This window comes from Chanodichthys erythropterus, chromosome 10 (genome assembly GCF_024489055.1).
Source record: "Chanodichthys erythropterus isolate Z2021 chromosome 10, ASM2448905v1, whole genome shotgun sequence".
NCBI classification, from domain to species: Eukaryota; Metazoa; Chordata; class Actinopteri; order Cypriniformes; family Xenocyprididae; genus Chanodichthys; species Chanodichthys erythropterus.
Window position 1 is genome coordinate 5,499,780 of NC_090230.1, and position 16,835 is coordinate 5,516,614.

The 16,835-nt window shown below is 37.9% G+C and overlaps 1 protein-coding gene across 1 annotated transcript in view; it reads left to right on the forward strand.

Moving 5' to 3' along the window:
• Positions 1 to 16,835, forward strand: part of grm7 (glutamate metabotropic receptor 7) — a 253,251-nt gene that overhangs the window by 147,938 nt on the left and 88,478 nt on the right. The window contains exon 6 of the mRNA XM_067398520.1: positions 14,642 to 14,842. Coding sequence (XP_067254621.1) covers positions 14,642 to 14,842 — 201 coding nt within the window. The remainder of the gene's footprint in view (positions 1 to 14,641; positions 14,843 to 16,835) is intronic.

The window sequence follows — 16,835 nt, forward strand, 5'->3', positions numbered from 1 at the left end:
ATTTATCATACACACCTGTAACCACTGGGATTTTGAAGGTTCTGGAATGACGTTCTGAATCAATTTAATCTAGTGGCACCATCAGTCTCTTTTATTGTAATAGGGAGGGACGTGTTACCTTTTAAAACTTTTATTCCGTACTTAAGCACAATCAAGCTACCTAATTAGCTCTGGAATGCCTAATAGGTATTTTAGAGATCAAACGAAATCTTTTGCGAGGAGTTGGGATGGTGAGGCACTCTGTTTGCATTCATGAATGTCTGCATCAGTTTGTTTTAGACTAAAGGATTTTGGGTAGAGTTCCCTCAGGCTGGCACTGCAGTGAGTCCACATCTCTCAATTATCTCTTACACAGAGAACTAAAAGTAGCCATTTTCTTTTGCAGTGTGCAGACACAGACTCAAAGAATAACTTGAATGCGGAAACCACTACAATGCAAGGGAATGGTCCTGAGATGTGTTTTAAAAGAGATTAAAACTAATTTACTTCGTAAATTTCTTTTTTTAAATCGTAGCCAGATTTGAACCGCATACACTAGTTTGTCCACAAGGTGGCAGAGTTGGAAGAGATGGAAAATCGAGAAACTATGGAAACACAACAGGTCCCGCATTTATGAGCTGCCTGTGTTTGTGTATACTATGAAATTGAGTATAGTTTGAATGGCTATGTAAGCATGAGCTACGTTGTTGCTTCAAAACTGTCTTTAGATGTAGAATTTGAATTAAAGCTAATTATTAATGTTAAACGCAATGGAATTATGAAATAACATGAAACATGACATGTACATGTTTGTGTTAGCTTAAATCTTTTAGGTTCTTGTGTACATTAAGTCTATTTTATTCATCAAGGCTGTTTTACACCTGTCCTGTTTTCATCAGGAAAAAAGATAATTAATTTGCAGTTCAAATAGCATATGGCTGATATAGATTAAAAGAAGCCCACACAAGTTGGAAACCAGCACTCCAATTATCTTACACATCTGGCAAGTTTTATTTTCCACACTAGAGTTTGTTCTTATCACTTAGATGAGAATCAAAAAGAGTTCAGGACATTCAGTAGTTATTGGGGTTCTTTTTGAACTAGAGCTTTTGTTGAAGATCCAACTTTATGTTTGGTTGAAGTGAAAGCTGTTTTCCAAACTGGTATACTCTCTAAAAAAATGTTAACGGTAAAAGACGGTAAAAAAAAAAAATAAAAAAATATACTACTTTTAATTACTATATACAGTAACCTAACATGCTGCTTTTTACTGTAAACTTTTTTTTTTCTTACTTCACAATGTTTTATTATTATTATTATTATTATTAAAGTGTACACAATGCCAAAGCGGTAGCCTAGAGTACAGTTTTTGTGGAGTCAAGTATGTTTAAATGCAATTTGGCTTAAATAACGTTGGAGAATGTCAAAGAAAAAAAGAGATTGTTGAATAAAGTCATTATTTTATTTTTTTATTTTTTTTTTTATCTTAATTTGTGTTCCGAAGATGAATGAAGGTCTTACAGGTGTGGAACTACATGAGGGTGAGCAATTATTTTTTTTTTTTTTTTTTTTTATTAATTGCTTTGGTGCAATTTTCAAAAGCAACTGGTACATTTCCAAAGCTCTTGGTACTAATATCACAACAGATCATCAAATGTGCACTTTTTTCCAAACATTTAAGCATATTTTCAATTGTGTTATTACAATGAACAAAATCACAAAGTATCCTTTTCACTACACAAAATAAGTGTTTCATCTATATAAATGTTTCATTAACAGTAATGGCCTTTCACAATGCTATTGCTATCAAACTTTTCATTTTCATCTCTTTTCGTTCAGTTTAATACACGTGTCTGTTATTTAATCCAACTGAACTTAATTGTTAATCAATTAATTATTTGGTACACCTATAGATTTCTATAGATATTTATTCTTTACACATAGTTTCTATAGAACTTGTTTGCAATAACCAAATGTAATGACTTCTTTTTTCATTATAAGCAATTTATCTTAGATGATGACCACAATTTTGAAAGTGGGCGCGCGCACGTGTGTGTGTGTGTGTGTGTGTGTGTGTGTGTGTGTGTGTGTGTGTGTGTGTGTGTGTGTGTGTGTGTGTGTGTGTGTGTGTGTGTGTGTGTGTGTGTGTGTGTGTTTGAGAGAGAGATACAGATACAGATACAGAGGGATTTGAAATTTGTGAACACAGAGCAGGACAGAGTACAAGGGAAGATCAACAGTCAATGACTGTATAACATCAGATTGATCAGAGATGCATCAGAAGAAGGGAGTATGGTACAGTGAGAACATTTACTGTATATGCAGCACACTCTGTTCTACATAAAACCTCATGACCTTGTCATACTTCAGGTATTGTAAGTGTATTTTATAATGTGGGATCTGTAGCCTGTGTAATTATTTCAGCAACAAGGGTGATTTGAAACATGTATAATGCATTGTTTGCTATTGAATGAACTGATTGTTAAAAGTACTTAATTTAAAGAAGAACATACTGTTGTGTTTCGGTGATTAAACCAAATGTTCTCATTACATATTGTCTCAGGTTACATATGTAACCATAGTTCCCTGAGAATCAGGGAACGAGACTCTGCATTGATTAACGCTTTGGGGGGGAACGTCACATGACCCAGGTGTCTGAAAGCAACTATCCAATAACTCCAATCCCTATTGGCCGGCCACGCCTATCACGTAATATGGCCTGACCCGGAAGTATTAAAGTAGCGCTTGGAGAAACAGAAGACATCTATCGTCTTGAGGGACTGTTCTGCAGGCAGGCAGCCCGAAGCATGGCAAGGAAATGCAGAGTCTCGTTCCCTGGTTCTCAGGGAACTATGGTTACATACTAGGGCTGTAACGATATGCAATATGAAACCGAAATGTGAGAAGGCAGAATCGCGAAACACCCCTTCCAACTCCCAGAGTTATCCTTCCTGTCCAGATCCAATGCTACCACATTTTTAAATTACTATAAGTATTAGGGGTGTAACGATTTATCGTAGATGGTGTGTCTCAATCAGCTCTTTAGTTCAGTAAGTGTTTCGGGCACACATTGAATCTTGCAAGCAGGTTTAAATGTTTCTCATGTCAGTCTCTTGCATGGTCACTTGAGAAAAGTCGTGGCTTTCTTTCACCGCAGTGCACAGCAACAGCTGTGCTCACAGAAAAGCAAAAGACGCTTGCGATGCTTTGCTTTAAGAAATTCTGTGGAGCTGTTCACATATTGCGTCTTTTCCGCGTGCAAGTCAGCTATTATTTTCAAATGTAGCCGCGCGGCAGGCACGCTCATAATGGGATCAACGCGGTCGCGACGCGCATGCAATTCTTAACTTCTCAGAATGCCGCAAGCGCACCGCAGGTCGTGTGACAATAATCAACCGATCAGCTATGGCCTTTCCGTAAAAAAACATCAAAAGCTCAGCCGAACAGCTGATCATAGCTGTACATGGTGGTTTTTATATCTAATCTCCATCAATATATCTCGTAGTAAAACTAATGCAAGGGCTAGAAATCATTTATCCTTTGCAAAAACATCCTTTTTCAGTGACAGACAGCCCTATTCAACTGTTAATTTGAATACAGAAGGTTTTTATTAAAATTGTATATTTATTTATTTTATTGAAAGGTGATCTTGTAGGTAAAACAAGGAAAATTATTGAAATTTGTTCATGTTTTTTTAATAAATCTTGTTTGAATTTCAGTTTCATTTTGTTCAAAATATCATGATACGTATCGTATTGTGAACTCCGTATCGAGATACGTACCGTATCGTGACCTGAGCGTATTGTTACACCCCTATTACATACGTAACCTTAGACGTTCCCTTTCGATCATTTTGTTCAAAATATCGTGATACGTATCGTATTGTGAACTCCGTATCGAGATACGTACCGTATCGTGACCTGAGCGTATCGTTACACCCCTATTACATACGTAACCTTAGACGTTCCCTTTCGAAAGGGAACTCGCTCTGCATTGATTAACGCTTTAGGGAATGATATACCCACGCCGCCATGCTTGAGGAGAGTGCATGCCAAAAAATATGGCTGACAAACATCGAGCATTTTTTTAAGGAAATGCTTAGCAACTCACCCTCGGGTCACACCAGGCTGTCAGTGACAGCATTCCCTATGGCCAACAGCCCAAGCTGAGCCCATAAAAGGCCTTCCAGAAAGAGAAAGCCTACCCAGGCCACTGCAGGCACCTGGAACCAACTTTTCGGAAGAGAAAGTGGTCCCTTTAAGGGAATGTGGCCAGAGAACTGAAAGGAACCCCGGACAGTCACTAGAGGGGAACGAAGTCACTCCAATTCCACCAGGGCGGCTGACCTGGTCTGTCATAGGACAAACTAAGTCTTGGCCAGCCCTGTCTGAGTACAGAATCTCCATAACGCATTCTTCACAGAAGAGAGCAGGTAAGAGTGACTGCAGAAAGGCAGGAGCAACTCAGACCCAAGCGTAGAGACGGGCATCCTGGAGAGTGGAACTCTGGAGTGCTATAAACCCTCATATTGAAGGGAATACAATCCACTCATCCTAGGATCTACTCAGTGCTTAATTAAACTATTAAAAACCCTGACCAGGGGAGCACAAACCAGCCTAAGGCTGAATCTTAGGAGGAGGCCTGGTTAGGCCTACCACCATGATCAGCTTAGGGAGCTAAGCACTATTACAAACACAACCCTGAAAGGGAAGTACGAAACTCACCTAATAGGTAGACCATGCAATGGGCACATACTCATGGAGGCCAAGAAGGGGCCTACAACATGATAGTAGTTATGGAAAAACAGAAGTCTATACAGAAAATGGCCTGATTTTAAGGGCCACCCTGAACATCTGTCTTGATGGGGTAGACAGAAAACTTCAATTGCAGCAAAAGAAGCTGAAAGTGCCCTCACAACAATCCACCTAACACAATCCAATGAGCAGTGTACTCAGTAAAAGCACCTTTTTAAGCAAGAGGAGTACAACTTACGCCAACACGTATTAAGGAAGGCCTGGAAGGGCCTATAACGTTAACGGACACGTGGCATCAGCTCGTGGCAGTGTTTAGGCCCTAAGGACGATAAAAAACCCGACAGAGGAGGTTGGATTTATCACTTGGGCCTCTGGCCAACAAAAGTGTATACAGATAATTCTCAAAGAGAATTACACCCAAACATATTCCAGTGTGTTCAAAAAGGCGGCCTGTAGGCCTAGCAACCTCTAGGACACACGTCGTAAGTCTTGTGGCCGTTTCTAGGAGCACAAAAGATTCACCCTAGACTACATGACTGAAGGAGTACATGTTGCACTGAGTACATGACTGAACTCCACATGTTGCATCGGAGGCCAAAGTAGGCCTACCTAGTAAACATATGGCATCAGCAAGTGGCTGCCAAAATCAGACCACCAAAAAGCCATGTATTAAAAACGTCCTCAGAAGAAATACATAGAACGCTGCCACCCAACATGAACAGGCCTGATTAGGGCCTATCCGTCGGGTGGGGTGTGGCCCTTTTGAGGTGGTTCACCTTACCTGACACAATCCAATGAGCAGTGTACTCAGTAAAAGCACCTTTTTACTCTTTAAAGCAAGAGGAGTACAACAAATACCAACACATATTAAGGAAGGCCTGGAAGGGCCCATAACCTCAGACACGTGAAATCAGCTTGTGGCAGTGTTGGCCGATGTTGGTATTGGATTCACAAGCATCATGTCAGTATGTTAGCTAAAAAGGAGGCTTATATGGGCTACAATCTCAGCAACAAGTGGCATTCAGCCCATTTGTCCATATAACACATACTGTGCCAACATATAAACTAAAAGGAGGCCTTATTAGGGCCTACCGTAGTAAACACGTGGCATCAGCCAGTCCAAGACCATATCAACCATCAGGCCATGCATTCAGTGAAAAACCTTTCACGCACTACTTAGAGAAGGAATGCACATTACGCTGCCAAACTCCACGAGAGGCCTGCTTAAGGCCTACTCAACAGAGGTGGGGCATGACTGATGGTAGTATGGGTTCTCAGATTCCCAGGCATCCTGCCAACAAGTCAGCTTAAAAAAGGCGGCCTGTTGGGGCCTACCATTCTAATGACACGTGGCTTCAGCTCGTAAAATAATGTAAACTATGTGGGCAAACTATGATCAGTTAAATTGCTAACTAGAAGGAGGCTAATAAGAGCCTACAATCAAAGTTATATGCAATATAGCTGTTAACAAGATCACAAAAAGGAACTAATAGAAACCAGCTTTTCTCAAAAAGTTGTTCTATACTACCCTGAGTATGCAATCCAACAGGTGATGCACTCAGTAACACCAATAAACCTACAAATGGGGAATATTAGGTCACCAATGTCTCCAATAGCAGCTACATGAAAAGCCTGCTATTATGAGAACAGGTGCTAACCTGTGGCACCACAAGTAAGCTCACATGATGTAGGGCAAAAGTCTAGAACTTCAAAGCAAACACAATGCTTTGATGTATATGCTATTTCCAAAGAGGAAAATCATTTTCTCCCTACAGATTCTCAAAACTGTACTGAGCCATAGAGGACAGATACTAAACACTAGAAAGAAAACAAGTGGCTCAGAGGAAAAAACACATTTTCCATAGCATAAAAGTTCTAGAAAGTGGGGCCTAGCACACACAGCATGACTTATCTACGCAAAGATAAGGGCCTACCACCTGAGATAACAGCATCAGGGATGCATAGGTCTAAAACCTAGCTGTTAAACTCAACAATTGCACGTACAAGACAAGGGGATAATGGGCATATGTCCTAACAACTCCCTCGAGAGGAGGCCAGAACTAGGAACTATACAACCTGACAAGGGATAGTAAACATAGAGTTATAAGTAAATTACACACCTAACCTAGCTCTAGCCTGGCCGCTAAGCTACAGGCCTCCTTACAGGGCCACAATCATAGTGAAGTCTGGGCTTCACCTCCAAATCTCATGGATAAGAGAAAGAAAGTGAAGCTCACAAGCAAACAATGTCAGGCAGCCGATTAAGGCCGACCTAAACATGCATAATAACTGAAGTGACGAGTGCTAACTCAAACTACTCTAGAAAACAGCAGATGAGAAGCTACTCTAAACAACAGGTGGCTAAGAGGCGGCCATTTTGTGGCCTGCACAAATATCATTCTAGCCAGCCTATTAACTTCAGTTTGCCCAAACCCCCTAATTTTTCTGACTACATGCTCAGAAAACAATACAGGAAAATAAGGTCTTATTTTAAACACATGAAATATAGACCCTCCTGCGGCTCAAAGACCGAAGACTCCTAATGCTCCTTTTTTACATGAAAGGATGGAATCTAAGGTTCTTTTAAGCCTAAAAGATCCTCTTACTATCAAACAGAAATAGCGAGCCAACAGAAATAATTACTGTGGGCCCAGTCATAAGTCTGACCATAGGAAGCATATTATATATATATATATATATATATATATATATATATATATATATATATATATATATATATATATATATATATATATATATATATATCTATAAATCGTCCTATGGAATCGATTACAACGGTGTTTACAATCGATCACCCATCTCATTCTCGCTTCTTCCTCCTCCCGTCTGTCTGGGTTCAGATACAAATCTGGACAGCTAGGAGTTTTTCCATGCCCTCCCGATCTCAAACGCGGAGATCAGAAAGGAATGGAAAGTCCTGGAAGCTGCTGCATTAATGGACAGAAAGGAACCGCTCGTCGAGCCGTCTGCGCGCGGCCCCTTTCTTAACGCGCTCTCACGGCAGCTGCAGCCCGCCGAAAAGCGTGTCCCAAACACAGCAGCTCCGCACGCACACAACAGCCAGAGGAGTGCTCGCTGCTGGACACGATGTCATCAAACACGAACGTCATCATCATCCAGTCATCCTCGTCAGCCCCGGGGAAGCCGAGAGAGAGATAACTTTCTCAAACTTCCCAACGAGCTCACCTGCGAGCCCTATGATTGCAGCCACCGTTATGCCTCCGCACAAATGGGGCCAGAATCATCAGGTACAGATGCAGACAGCTCTCCCCTCTGGAAGAGTGCCAATCGAGAACGGAGCATCCCGATAGGGAGACGCTCACAGTAAACAACAGACAAACACACAGAGCCCTCAAGCACTGTCTATGCGCACTCCTCTCCAGACAGAAAATGCCCAGAAAATGTGTATATCAAGTGTCAAACCCGGGGGACAGGGATAAACACACTCTCTTGAATGTTTGTAAGGCATATATATAAAAACCCTACCGGAGTTGGTATAGTTGCAATCAGACAGAACATGGACCAAAAGACGATGAGATGTCTTCTGTTTCTCCAGGCGCTCCTTTTATACTTCTGGGTCGCGCCATATTACGTCATAGGCTGTCACCGGCCAATAGGGATTGGAGTTATTGGATAGTTGCTTTCAGACACCTGGGTCACGTGACGTTCCCTTTCGAAAGGGAACACAATGATCTTGTGTTTTGAAACAGTGATTATGTAGAATGAAAATATGTACAACTAGAACGAAAGCATGAGATAATGTTTTGAAAGAAATTTATAGATATAAATCGCCCTATGCCCTGTGTTACAAGTGTGATCAGTTTGGATTTTTGAAGAGTTTTGAAAATGTACACCTTACTTGTGAAATGAGTACCAAAGCGAATAAAAAAAAAAAACTGTAATGACAGAATTTTAATTTTTGTGTGAACTAACCCTTTCAAACTTAGTAGTTGTTGTTTTTTTTTTGTTTGTTTGTTTGGTTTTTTTTTTGCCATCTTTTGCTACTGAATTTTTACCTAGCTAAAAGTACTAAACAGCTGCTTTTGTGCTCAAAGTAGAGATTTGTGACAAAAAAAAAAAAAAAAGATAAACTAGACACTGAGGCAATTTTCTAAAAAGCTCCTGAGCTCAGTATTCTTTTCTGTCAATGGCAACTAGGTGTAATTGTGAAATATTTTTGAACAAGATATCTGTCACCATAATACCAGCTTATTATTTTCGAATGGTTGTTGTGACCTTCAGCGTGTCCGAACCTCTGCCAGAATGGGGTTTTTGTCACTGCCTGCAGGGGTCATTGATGTCTATTTATCTTAATCCCTCAAGGCTGACCCTGATAAGATGACTGCCATAACCTTTCATTTGATGCCACCGGGATGTTGAGAAAGTGTAAAACCTCTTTAACTAGCAAATCCATCTTGACACATGGTTTAGGATGCATACAATCTCATTTTTAATGAAACCCCAGGTCTAGGTGAGATGGAACACAAATGAGTGGGCATTTAGTTTCTTTTTATACCAAGGAGGTGGAGAAATTTTACCGTTGACTTCTCATTGCCCCTTCACTAGTGACTTTTCTGAGATGTAATGTCAAAGGCAGCAGAAAGAGAAAAGTATTGTCCTACAAGTTGGGGCTTTTTTATCTAAGGATGTCTTCAAGACGTCAATCAATCATCCTGCAAGTAAATATCATCTAAATAAACGAGATCCAATCATTGTGGATGAAATCAAATCCCAGATGGCATTTTTCAAGCTCACTGAAAAGATCTAATGGAACTTTTGGATGAGCTGCTATTTTCCCAAGCTAGTTTTCCTGTTCTGTCAGGCACTATTAGAGTCACCCATTCCTTCCCCGTCAGACTAGGGCCATTTATGATTAAGCTGTCTCCAAAATACACATATTTGAGTTAGCCACGCTTGGCGGGACAGAAAAGCCGACTAAGCCAGCTGTAGTATGTTTAATGAAAGCCGTTATTGTGAGACTATAAGAGTGTCTCTGAGGAACCCAGACTGGCATATAAGGGTGGGTGTCAGATCTGGACGACAGCAGAGCTAATTGGAGAGAAATCGCTAAGAATATTGCATGAACATCATTGATGTCCCATGAGAACTTCCACCAGTGGATCGGGGAATAGCAGGTCTTAATAGAACTGTCACAGTTTTCCTCGCAGTTTAAGGTGAGCGTAAAGTCTGGCCACTGTATTAAGAAATTTTTTTTATGCAAGGGTATGCTTACTAGGTCAGATCCTGAGAAGGTGGTAAAAATGTTTTATTTATTAATCAATTTTTTTTTTTTTTTTTTTTTTATGTGTGTGGAATACATTTTCCATTAATGCATAATGAATTATCTTGACTCACAGTGACATTTCTGAAAAGTCATTTGCTGTGATAAATCTGGAGCAATTTTTTTACCAAAGACTATGTCTATTGACAATGAGGCTAATTTATGTGCTAATGTATTCCTAAAGTTGACAAAATTTACTTTTACCAGATAAACACATTTAAAATGTATGTACAAAAATATTGATGACTCATCCTGCACTAGACAAATGTTTGTCCAATCAAATGCTATCAATGTGATTGTCCCTACAAAAGCTTACAACTGACTAGTAGTGAACAAATTTTTTATATTTTAATAAAGAGAATGAGTCCTTCAAATTGCCTCGCCCAACTTATTGTTTCAGTAGTAAATGTCAACACTTCAAGAAATTGTTAGACTGTAGCTTCCATGAATAAATAGTTAGCTACACTACAAGCTGCTCAAAAAATGAGCTTAAAGGGCACCTATTATGCACAATTCACTTTTGCGTGGTGTTTGCCCATAAATGTGTGTTGGCAGTGTGTGAGCAAAACCACCCTAGAATGAGAAAAATCCACCCAGTGTTTTTTTTTACAATCTCAATAATTCATAAGCACTGTCTCAGAACGCCCTGTTCCAAGATTGCTCTCACTGTGACGTAGAATTGCGCTAAGCCCCACCCACGTGGTTTGATTGACAATCTGGTTTTGGCATAGACCCCGCCGTCAGTGATCTGTCAACCATCCTCCATTGTTTCAACGACAGCCGGTAATGTCTCCTAAGAAACATAAGTGTTCTGTTGTGGGATGTAATAATGAACATAGTAGTTTTCACTTACTTCCGACATCAGAGCCACTGAAAACGCAGTGGATGGATTTTGTTTACGAAGGAAAGGCGCCACTCAAAATTCCAAAATACGTTTATGTTTGCGGGAATAATTTTTTGACTGACTGACTCAAGTGTGGATCGTTGCCTACTGTTCGCGATCCAATGTCACCTCCAGAAGAAGTAAGTGTATTTAATGTTTTTTGAGCAAATAGTCATTTCAGTCGATGTCAGCCAATTCAATAACAAATGCGTCTAAAGTTGTTGTCGTTGTCGTAGAATGTCTGTGTATATAATTTAAACCTTGTTTGTATAGTGTGTATCTAACATACTTAGCAAACGTTATCACAGTATTTGTGTTTTGTAGTTTCAAAAAAATGCGCAAACGTTATCACACTGTGTGTGTGTGTGTGTGTGTGTGTGTGTGTGTTGCACATCCACAATTGCAAAGGGGACGCGATTAAAATTCTATAAGTACATAAATGTATCAAATAACCATTCAGAGACGTCCTGCTCCATTCTCAATTGTGTTTCTTCTGCCGGAGTCTCTTCATCATCTGGGTCTGATTCCGGTTCAAACATGTACGGCTGAATGCCATACAAAACAGCGGGTCTCTCACTCTCAGCCATTCTGCTTCTACCGTATGCAAGTTACACCCTCATCCAAAGGCAGGGCGGGGATATGCAGCTCATTTATATTTAAGGTGGTACACACCAAAACAGCTCTTTTTAAAACAGGCCCCAAAAATGACATTTTCAAATGGTTATAATAAATTAACTGTGGGGTATTTTGTGCTGAAACTTCACAAATACATTGGGGGACACCCAAGACCAATATTACATCTTGTAAAAAGGGGCATAATAGGTGCTCTTTAAATAGCTATGGATTGTAGCTGTTGTTTACTCTTATTTAACAGAATATCTATAATACCTATTAATATCTATAATACCTATTATTTACTCTTTTAAACAAAATAAATATGCATTTTACCTTTTTAAATATGTTTTACATGTATAATTTGATTAATCTATATGGGAAACAAACAATGCTAAATGTGGCTAATGCTATAAAACAGCTTTTTGTCACTTTTGTTGTCCTTTTTTCACAAGGTGCATTCCCTTGTGATAAAAGTACACTTTAATATACTTTTAAAAAGAGTATTATTACGGACATCATATAATTTAAAAGTATATACTTAAGTGCAAACTAAATGTAATGTTTTGGTCACTTAACTGCATGTTATTTACATCTGAATGGAAATGTATTATAGATTATATTTATATTAGATATGCTTTATAGGGCATTTTTGATCAACTCACATCTTTATATGTAATTTCATAATTATATATGGTTAAAGTGTAATACTGAATGTACTGACACGCATGTATGGTAAACTAAAATATACTTTAATGTAATTTCCATTGAAACTTTAATGTCATGTATTTAAATATAGTCATAATAATTACACATTTGTAATGAAGTTGCAATTTAGTGCATTTAAATTATATTAACTTTAAATGTAATATTGAATTAAACACTGTGGTTAAAATGATCTTAAATATGCTTTAGTATGTTAAGCAACACATTAAAATAAGCTTCTGTAAAGCATGACAAAAGATTATTAAAGCAATGATTTGAAATGTATTTTAAAATAACCTTTAATTTGACATAATTATAAAGTGCACTTTACAAAAGTGAAATTAAGTGTATTAAGAAACATTGTCATGAAAGTGCACTCTCTATAAGTACATTTAAGTGGCTTTTTATTTCATAAATATATTATCTGCAAGTACAGTTTTTTTTTTTTTTTTTTTTTTACAGTTTTTTACAATTGCTAACAAGTATTTACCAATACTTAAAGTATTTTTTCTAAACTCTTAACACAGCAACACACCTCAACACACATTTATTTCTGCCCAAAACCATATTTTGTTAAATAAACACAAACTCTACATTTCAAAATGCTTTTTCTACATATACTAACTCTATACTAACTGCATTATTTGTTATGTTTTCGGTTCTATCTTCAGAAAATATGAAATCCGTTGTTTTTATAATTCAGTTCCCTACATTTTTGGTTGAGTGCTGAATGTGTGCATTCTTGGCAACATAGCAACTATCTAAAAGTGAGTCATTACTTTATTGAATGTACAGTAGAAAAGAAGAAGAAAAACTAACAGAATTGCTCAGGGCAGCCACTGGTCAAATGGGTCCCCTATGCAGAACTTCAATCGCCACCTCTGTTGAAATTGCTTTCTGGGTTGGGGTGGGGTGGGGTGTTGATGGTGCCCCCATGGAGGATGGGATGGGATGGGTCATGGTGTCCCCTTAGTAGTTTTCTGCCACAGAATAAACAAGTATAAAAAGTAATTGTGCCTTTTTATCTCACAGTTCTAATTTTATTTTCTTCTGTTGTGTTTATTTATTTTTTTCTTCTTGCAATTGTGTTTAGATCTCACAATTCATTTTTTCCCTTCTTTTTTCCCTTCTTTTTTGCAGAATTGTGAGATATAAACTAGGAATTGACAGTAAAAAAAGTCACAATTACCTTTTTTATTTTCTATTCATAGCAGAAATAAGCTTTCATAGGTTCCACATGTGTAAGGGGGGAAAACATAGAGATGCACAATCCAGCACACATTCTTCCTCCTCTTCCATACCTCTTCTTCTCCCTTGTCCTGATCCTCATCTATTTCTCTCCCTTACCCAGACATCTCTCTCTCTCTCTCTCTCTCTCTCTCTCTCTCTGCTCCTCTGTGTTGTTCTGCACCCACTGAACAAAACCAATTCAAATAACCCTATTTTACTGTATGTCCATGTCATGAAAATAACTTAAACACCTGTCTGTGCCTCCAACTGAGACTGGAATCTGCCATTTTTCAATATTTCAGTGATCTACTACTTAAAAATGCTTATCAATTGTTTCAGTATTTGTTTTATAGAGGCTTCTGTAGAGGCTTTATACTATATTCAAAGACTGGAACATTAGGTCTTCATTTCTGATAATGTGTTTGAGCGTTTGTAAATAAGATCAGAAAGATCCATGATTTTGGTGTTAGGTAAGCTTGTATAAAAAGAAAAGCATTTTAGAAACGTTTTAATTGACTACATTTTGTGTGAAAATTACATGAATTGTGTTAATGGTGTGGTCACAACAGATGGATGTTGTGCTAATTGTGTTAAGAGTTTTGAAAATGTGACTACAGATTGGACAAAAGTATGTTAGCAATTGAAAAAAAAAATAATAATAAAATAAAATAATATACTGTTAAAATTGGAAGTTTACTACAAGTTCAGTACAATTAAGTGCACTTCTTTTTCACAAGGTTTGTTACTAGAAAAAGCTACATGATTATGAAAACCTCTGTCACATTATTGACTTTACTTTTAGGTAGTTGCACCCAAGTCTGCCTGAGAGCAATCACTGGAAATAAATCTATAAACCGCTTAAGATGAAGATAGCAAAAATGTGACAACATTAGAGACCAAACTAAGATAAGCACCTACAATTTCAGGCATTACTCTTCACTGTGTCAAAGATAGCGTTCAAAACCTGCAAAGACAGAAAGATTGTTCCTAAAGTGTGCGATAACTTGTTTTGTTGCTTTTGTACTTTTTTACTTCACATTTTTCTCCAAAAGCTTTCAGAGTTGACTTCATTTCCCCCCTTCCTTTCTCTTACGAGAAAATTTAGGTACACATCTCACTACAGATGTTTGAAAGTCTTCACTCTACTTTAACTTTTGATTACTTTTTTTCTTCCAGGGCAAGAGCGAATAGGAACAGACTCCAAATACGAGCAGGAAGGGAAGGTGCAGTTTGTGATTGACGCGGTGTACGCCATGGCCCACGCCCTGCACAATATGCAGAAGGACCTTTGTCCCGACCAGTCGGGCGTTTGTCAAGAGATGGAGCACGCTGGTGGCAAGAAGCTCCTGAAGTACATCCGGTCGGTCAGTTTCAACGGTGAGTCGACCAAAGCTCACAACATCAGATATACCATACTGAGTCAATCACATCTTATTACATTTTTGTTCACATCTGTTAATTCAGTTGGACATTATTGTAAGGTGACGTTGTTACCGTGTAATTATGCAAATACATACTGAGTGTTATTAACTACATGTACTTACTTTAGTGTTTGGCTTAGGGTTAATTGCTTGTAGTGTTATTACTATTACTATAGTAAGTACATGTAATGTGTATCCATATCACACTAAAATAAAGTGTTACCATTTTTTTCATTCAAAAATACAATACAATCTATGGCTGGAATCTATACTACTTCTTAACATGTTTTTAATTTGTGGATTAAAAATCATTTTGGTATTTTTGGGCTATAAAGAAAACATAAAATTGGTTTGGCATAATGTTTTATGATTATTTCTTTAGAAACCTGCAATATTATATCTATATACTGCTTATTAATGTTTGAAAAACTTTTGTACTCCAAAACAAAGTCATGTGGTGCAACCAAAGCATGAAACAGGAAGTGATATCATAGAGGATACATGCAGACCATCATGTTAAAAATATCAGGTAATTTGAATTTTTTTTATGACAAGCAAGGTTAGTTCAGGTTGTGAAATCGTCCCCTTGGAATTATAAGGTTCTATCTGACATTTTTTGTCAAAATTGAGTTATTCACATTCTGTGACAACTTATTTACATTGTGATATTTCTTTTTTTTAAGTTGTGTACATTTTGGTACTTTTTTTTTTTAGAAAACAAAAAGGTTCTATCCTCAAAGTCGAACACTAACTTGGTTCTATAAGGTTCTATCTGCGTGAGCCAATCAGAACTTCAAATGCACACACGAGGACCAATCAGGATCAGCATTCTGATCCATGTCATGTTGCCGCGATAGTGGAAGAGAGGGCAGAAAAATGCTAAATCAGTGAAGAGAAGACTAAATAATTTCACACAACGCAATGTTTATTAGAAACCTCATGATGGACTATTTTATTTATGATCCTGTCAATGACAGCAGCCCAAATTATAGGGAATTACAGTCTTTTTGTGTGTTTTGCTTAAGCTATTGCTGAGAGAGTTGTTGCATAGTTAAAGTAATTTAAATGTTATAAATATAGTCAATGAAACATTTTTCATTGTTTATTTAACTTTGTTAAAGGTGCCATCGAATGGAAAATCGAATTTACCTTGGCATAGTTGAATAACAAGAGTACATGGAAATGACAAATAGTGAGTTTCAAACACCATTGTTTCCTCCTTCTTATATAAATCTCATTTGTTTAAAAGAATCTCAACATAACACTGACTGTTACGTAACAGTCGGGATCATTAATATGTATGACCCCAATATTTGCATATGCCAGCTCATGTTCAAGGCATTACACAAGGGCAGCCAGTATTAACGTCTGGATCTGTGCACAGCTGAATCATCAGACTAGGTAAGCAAGCAATAACAACAGCGAAAAATGGCAGATGGAGCAATAATAACTGACATGATCCATGATATCATGATATTTTTAGTGATATTTTTAAATTGTCTTTCTAAATGTTTCGTTAGCATGTTGCTAATGTACTGTTAAATGTGGTTAAAGTTACCATCGTTTCTTACTGTATTCATGGAGACAAGAGAGTCGTCGCTATTTTCATTTTTAAACACTTGCAGTCTGTATAATGCATAAACAACTTCATTCTTTATAAATCTCTCCAACAGTGTGTAATGTTAGCTTTAGCCACGGAGCACTATCAAACTCATTCAGAATCAAATGTAAACATCCAGACAAATATGGGTGATCTGATGTATACATCATGATCTGATGTATGCACGCAGCATGCATGACGAACGCTTTCTAAAGATCTATTTTGAGGCTTATATTAGCTGTGTGAACTTTTAAGGCAAGCTTTTAAGGTAAAATATGGGATAATAAAAAAAAAAAAAGCGCAAGCTCCCGGGGCAGTGAGCGTGAGATTTAAAGGGGCCGCAGCCTGA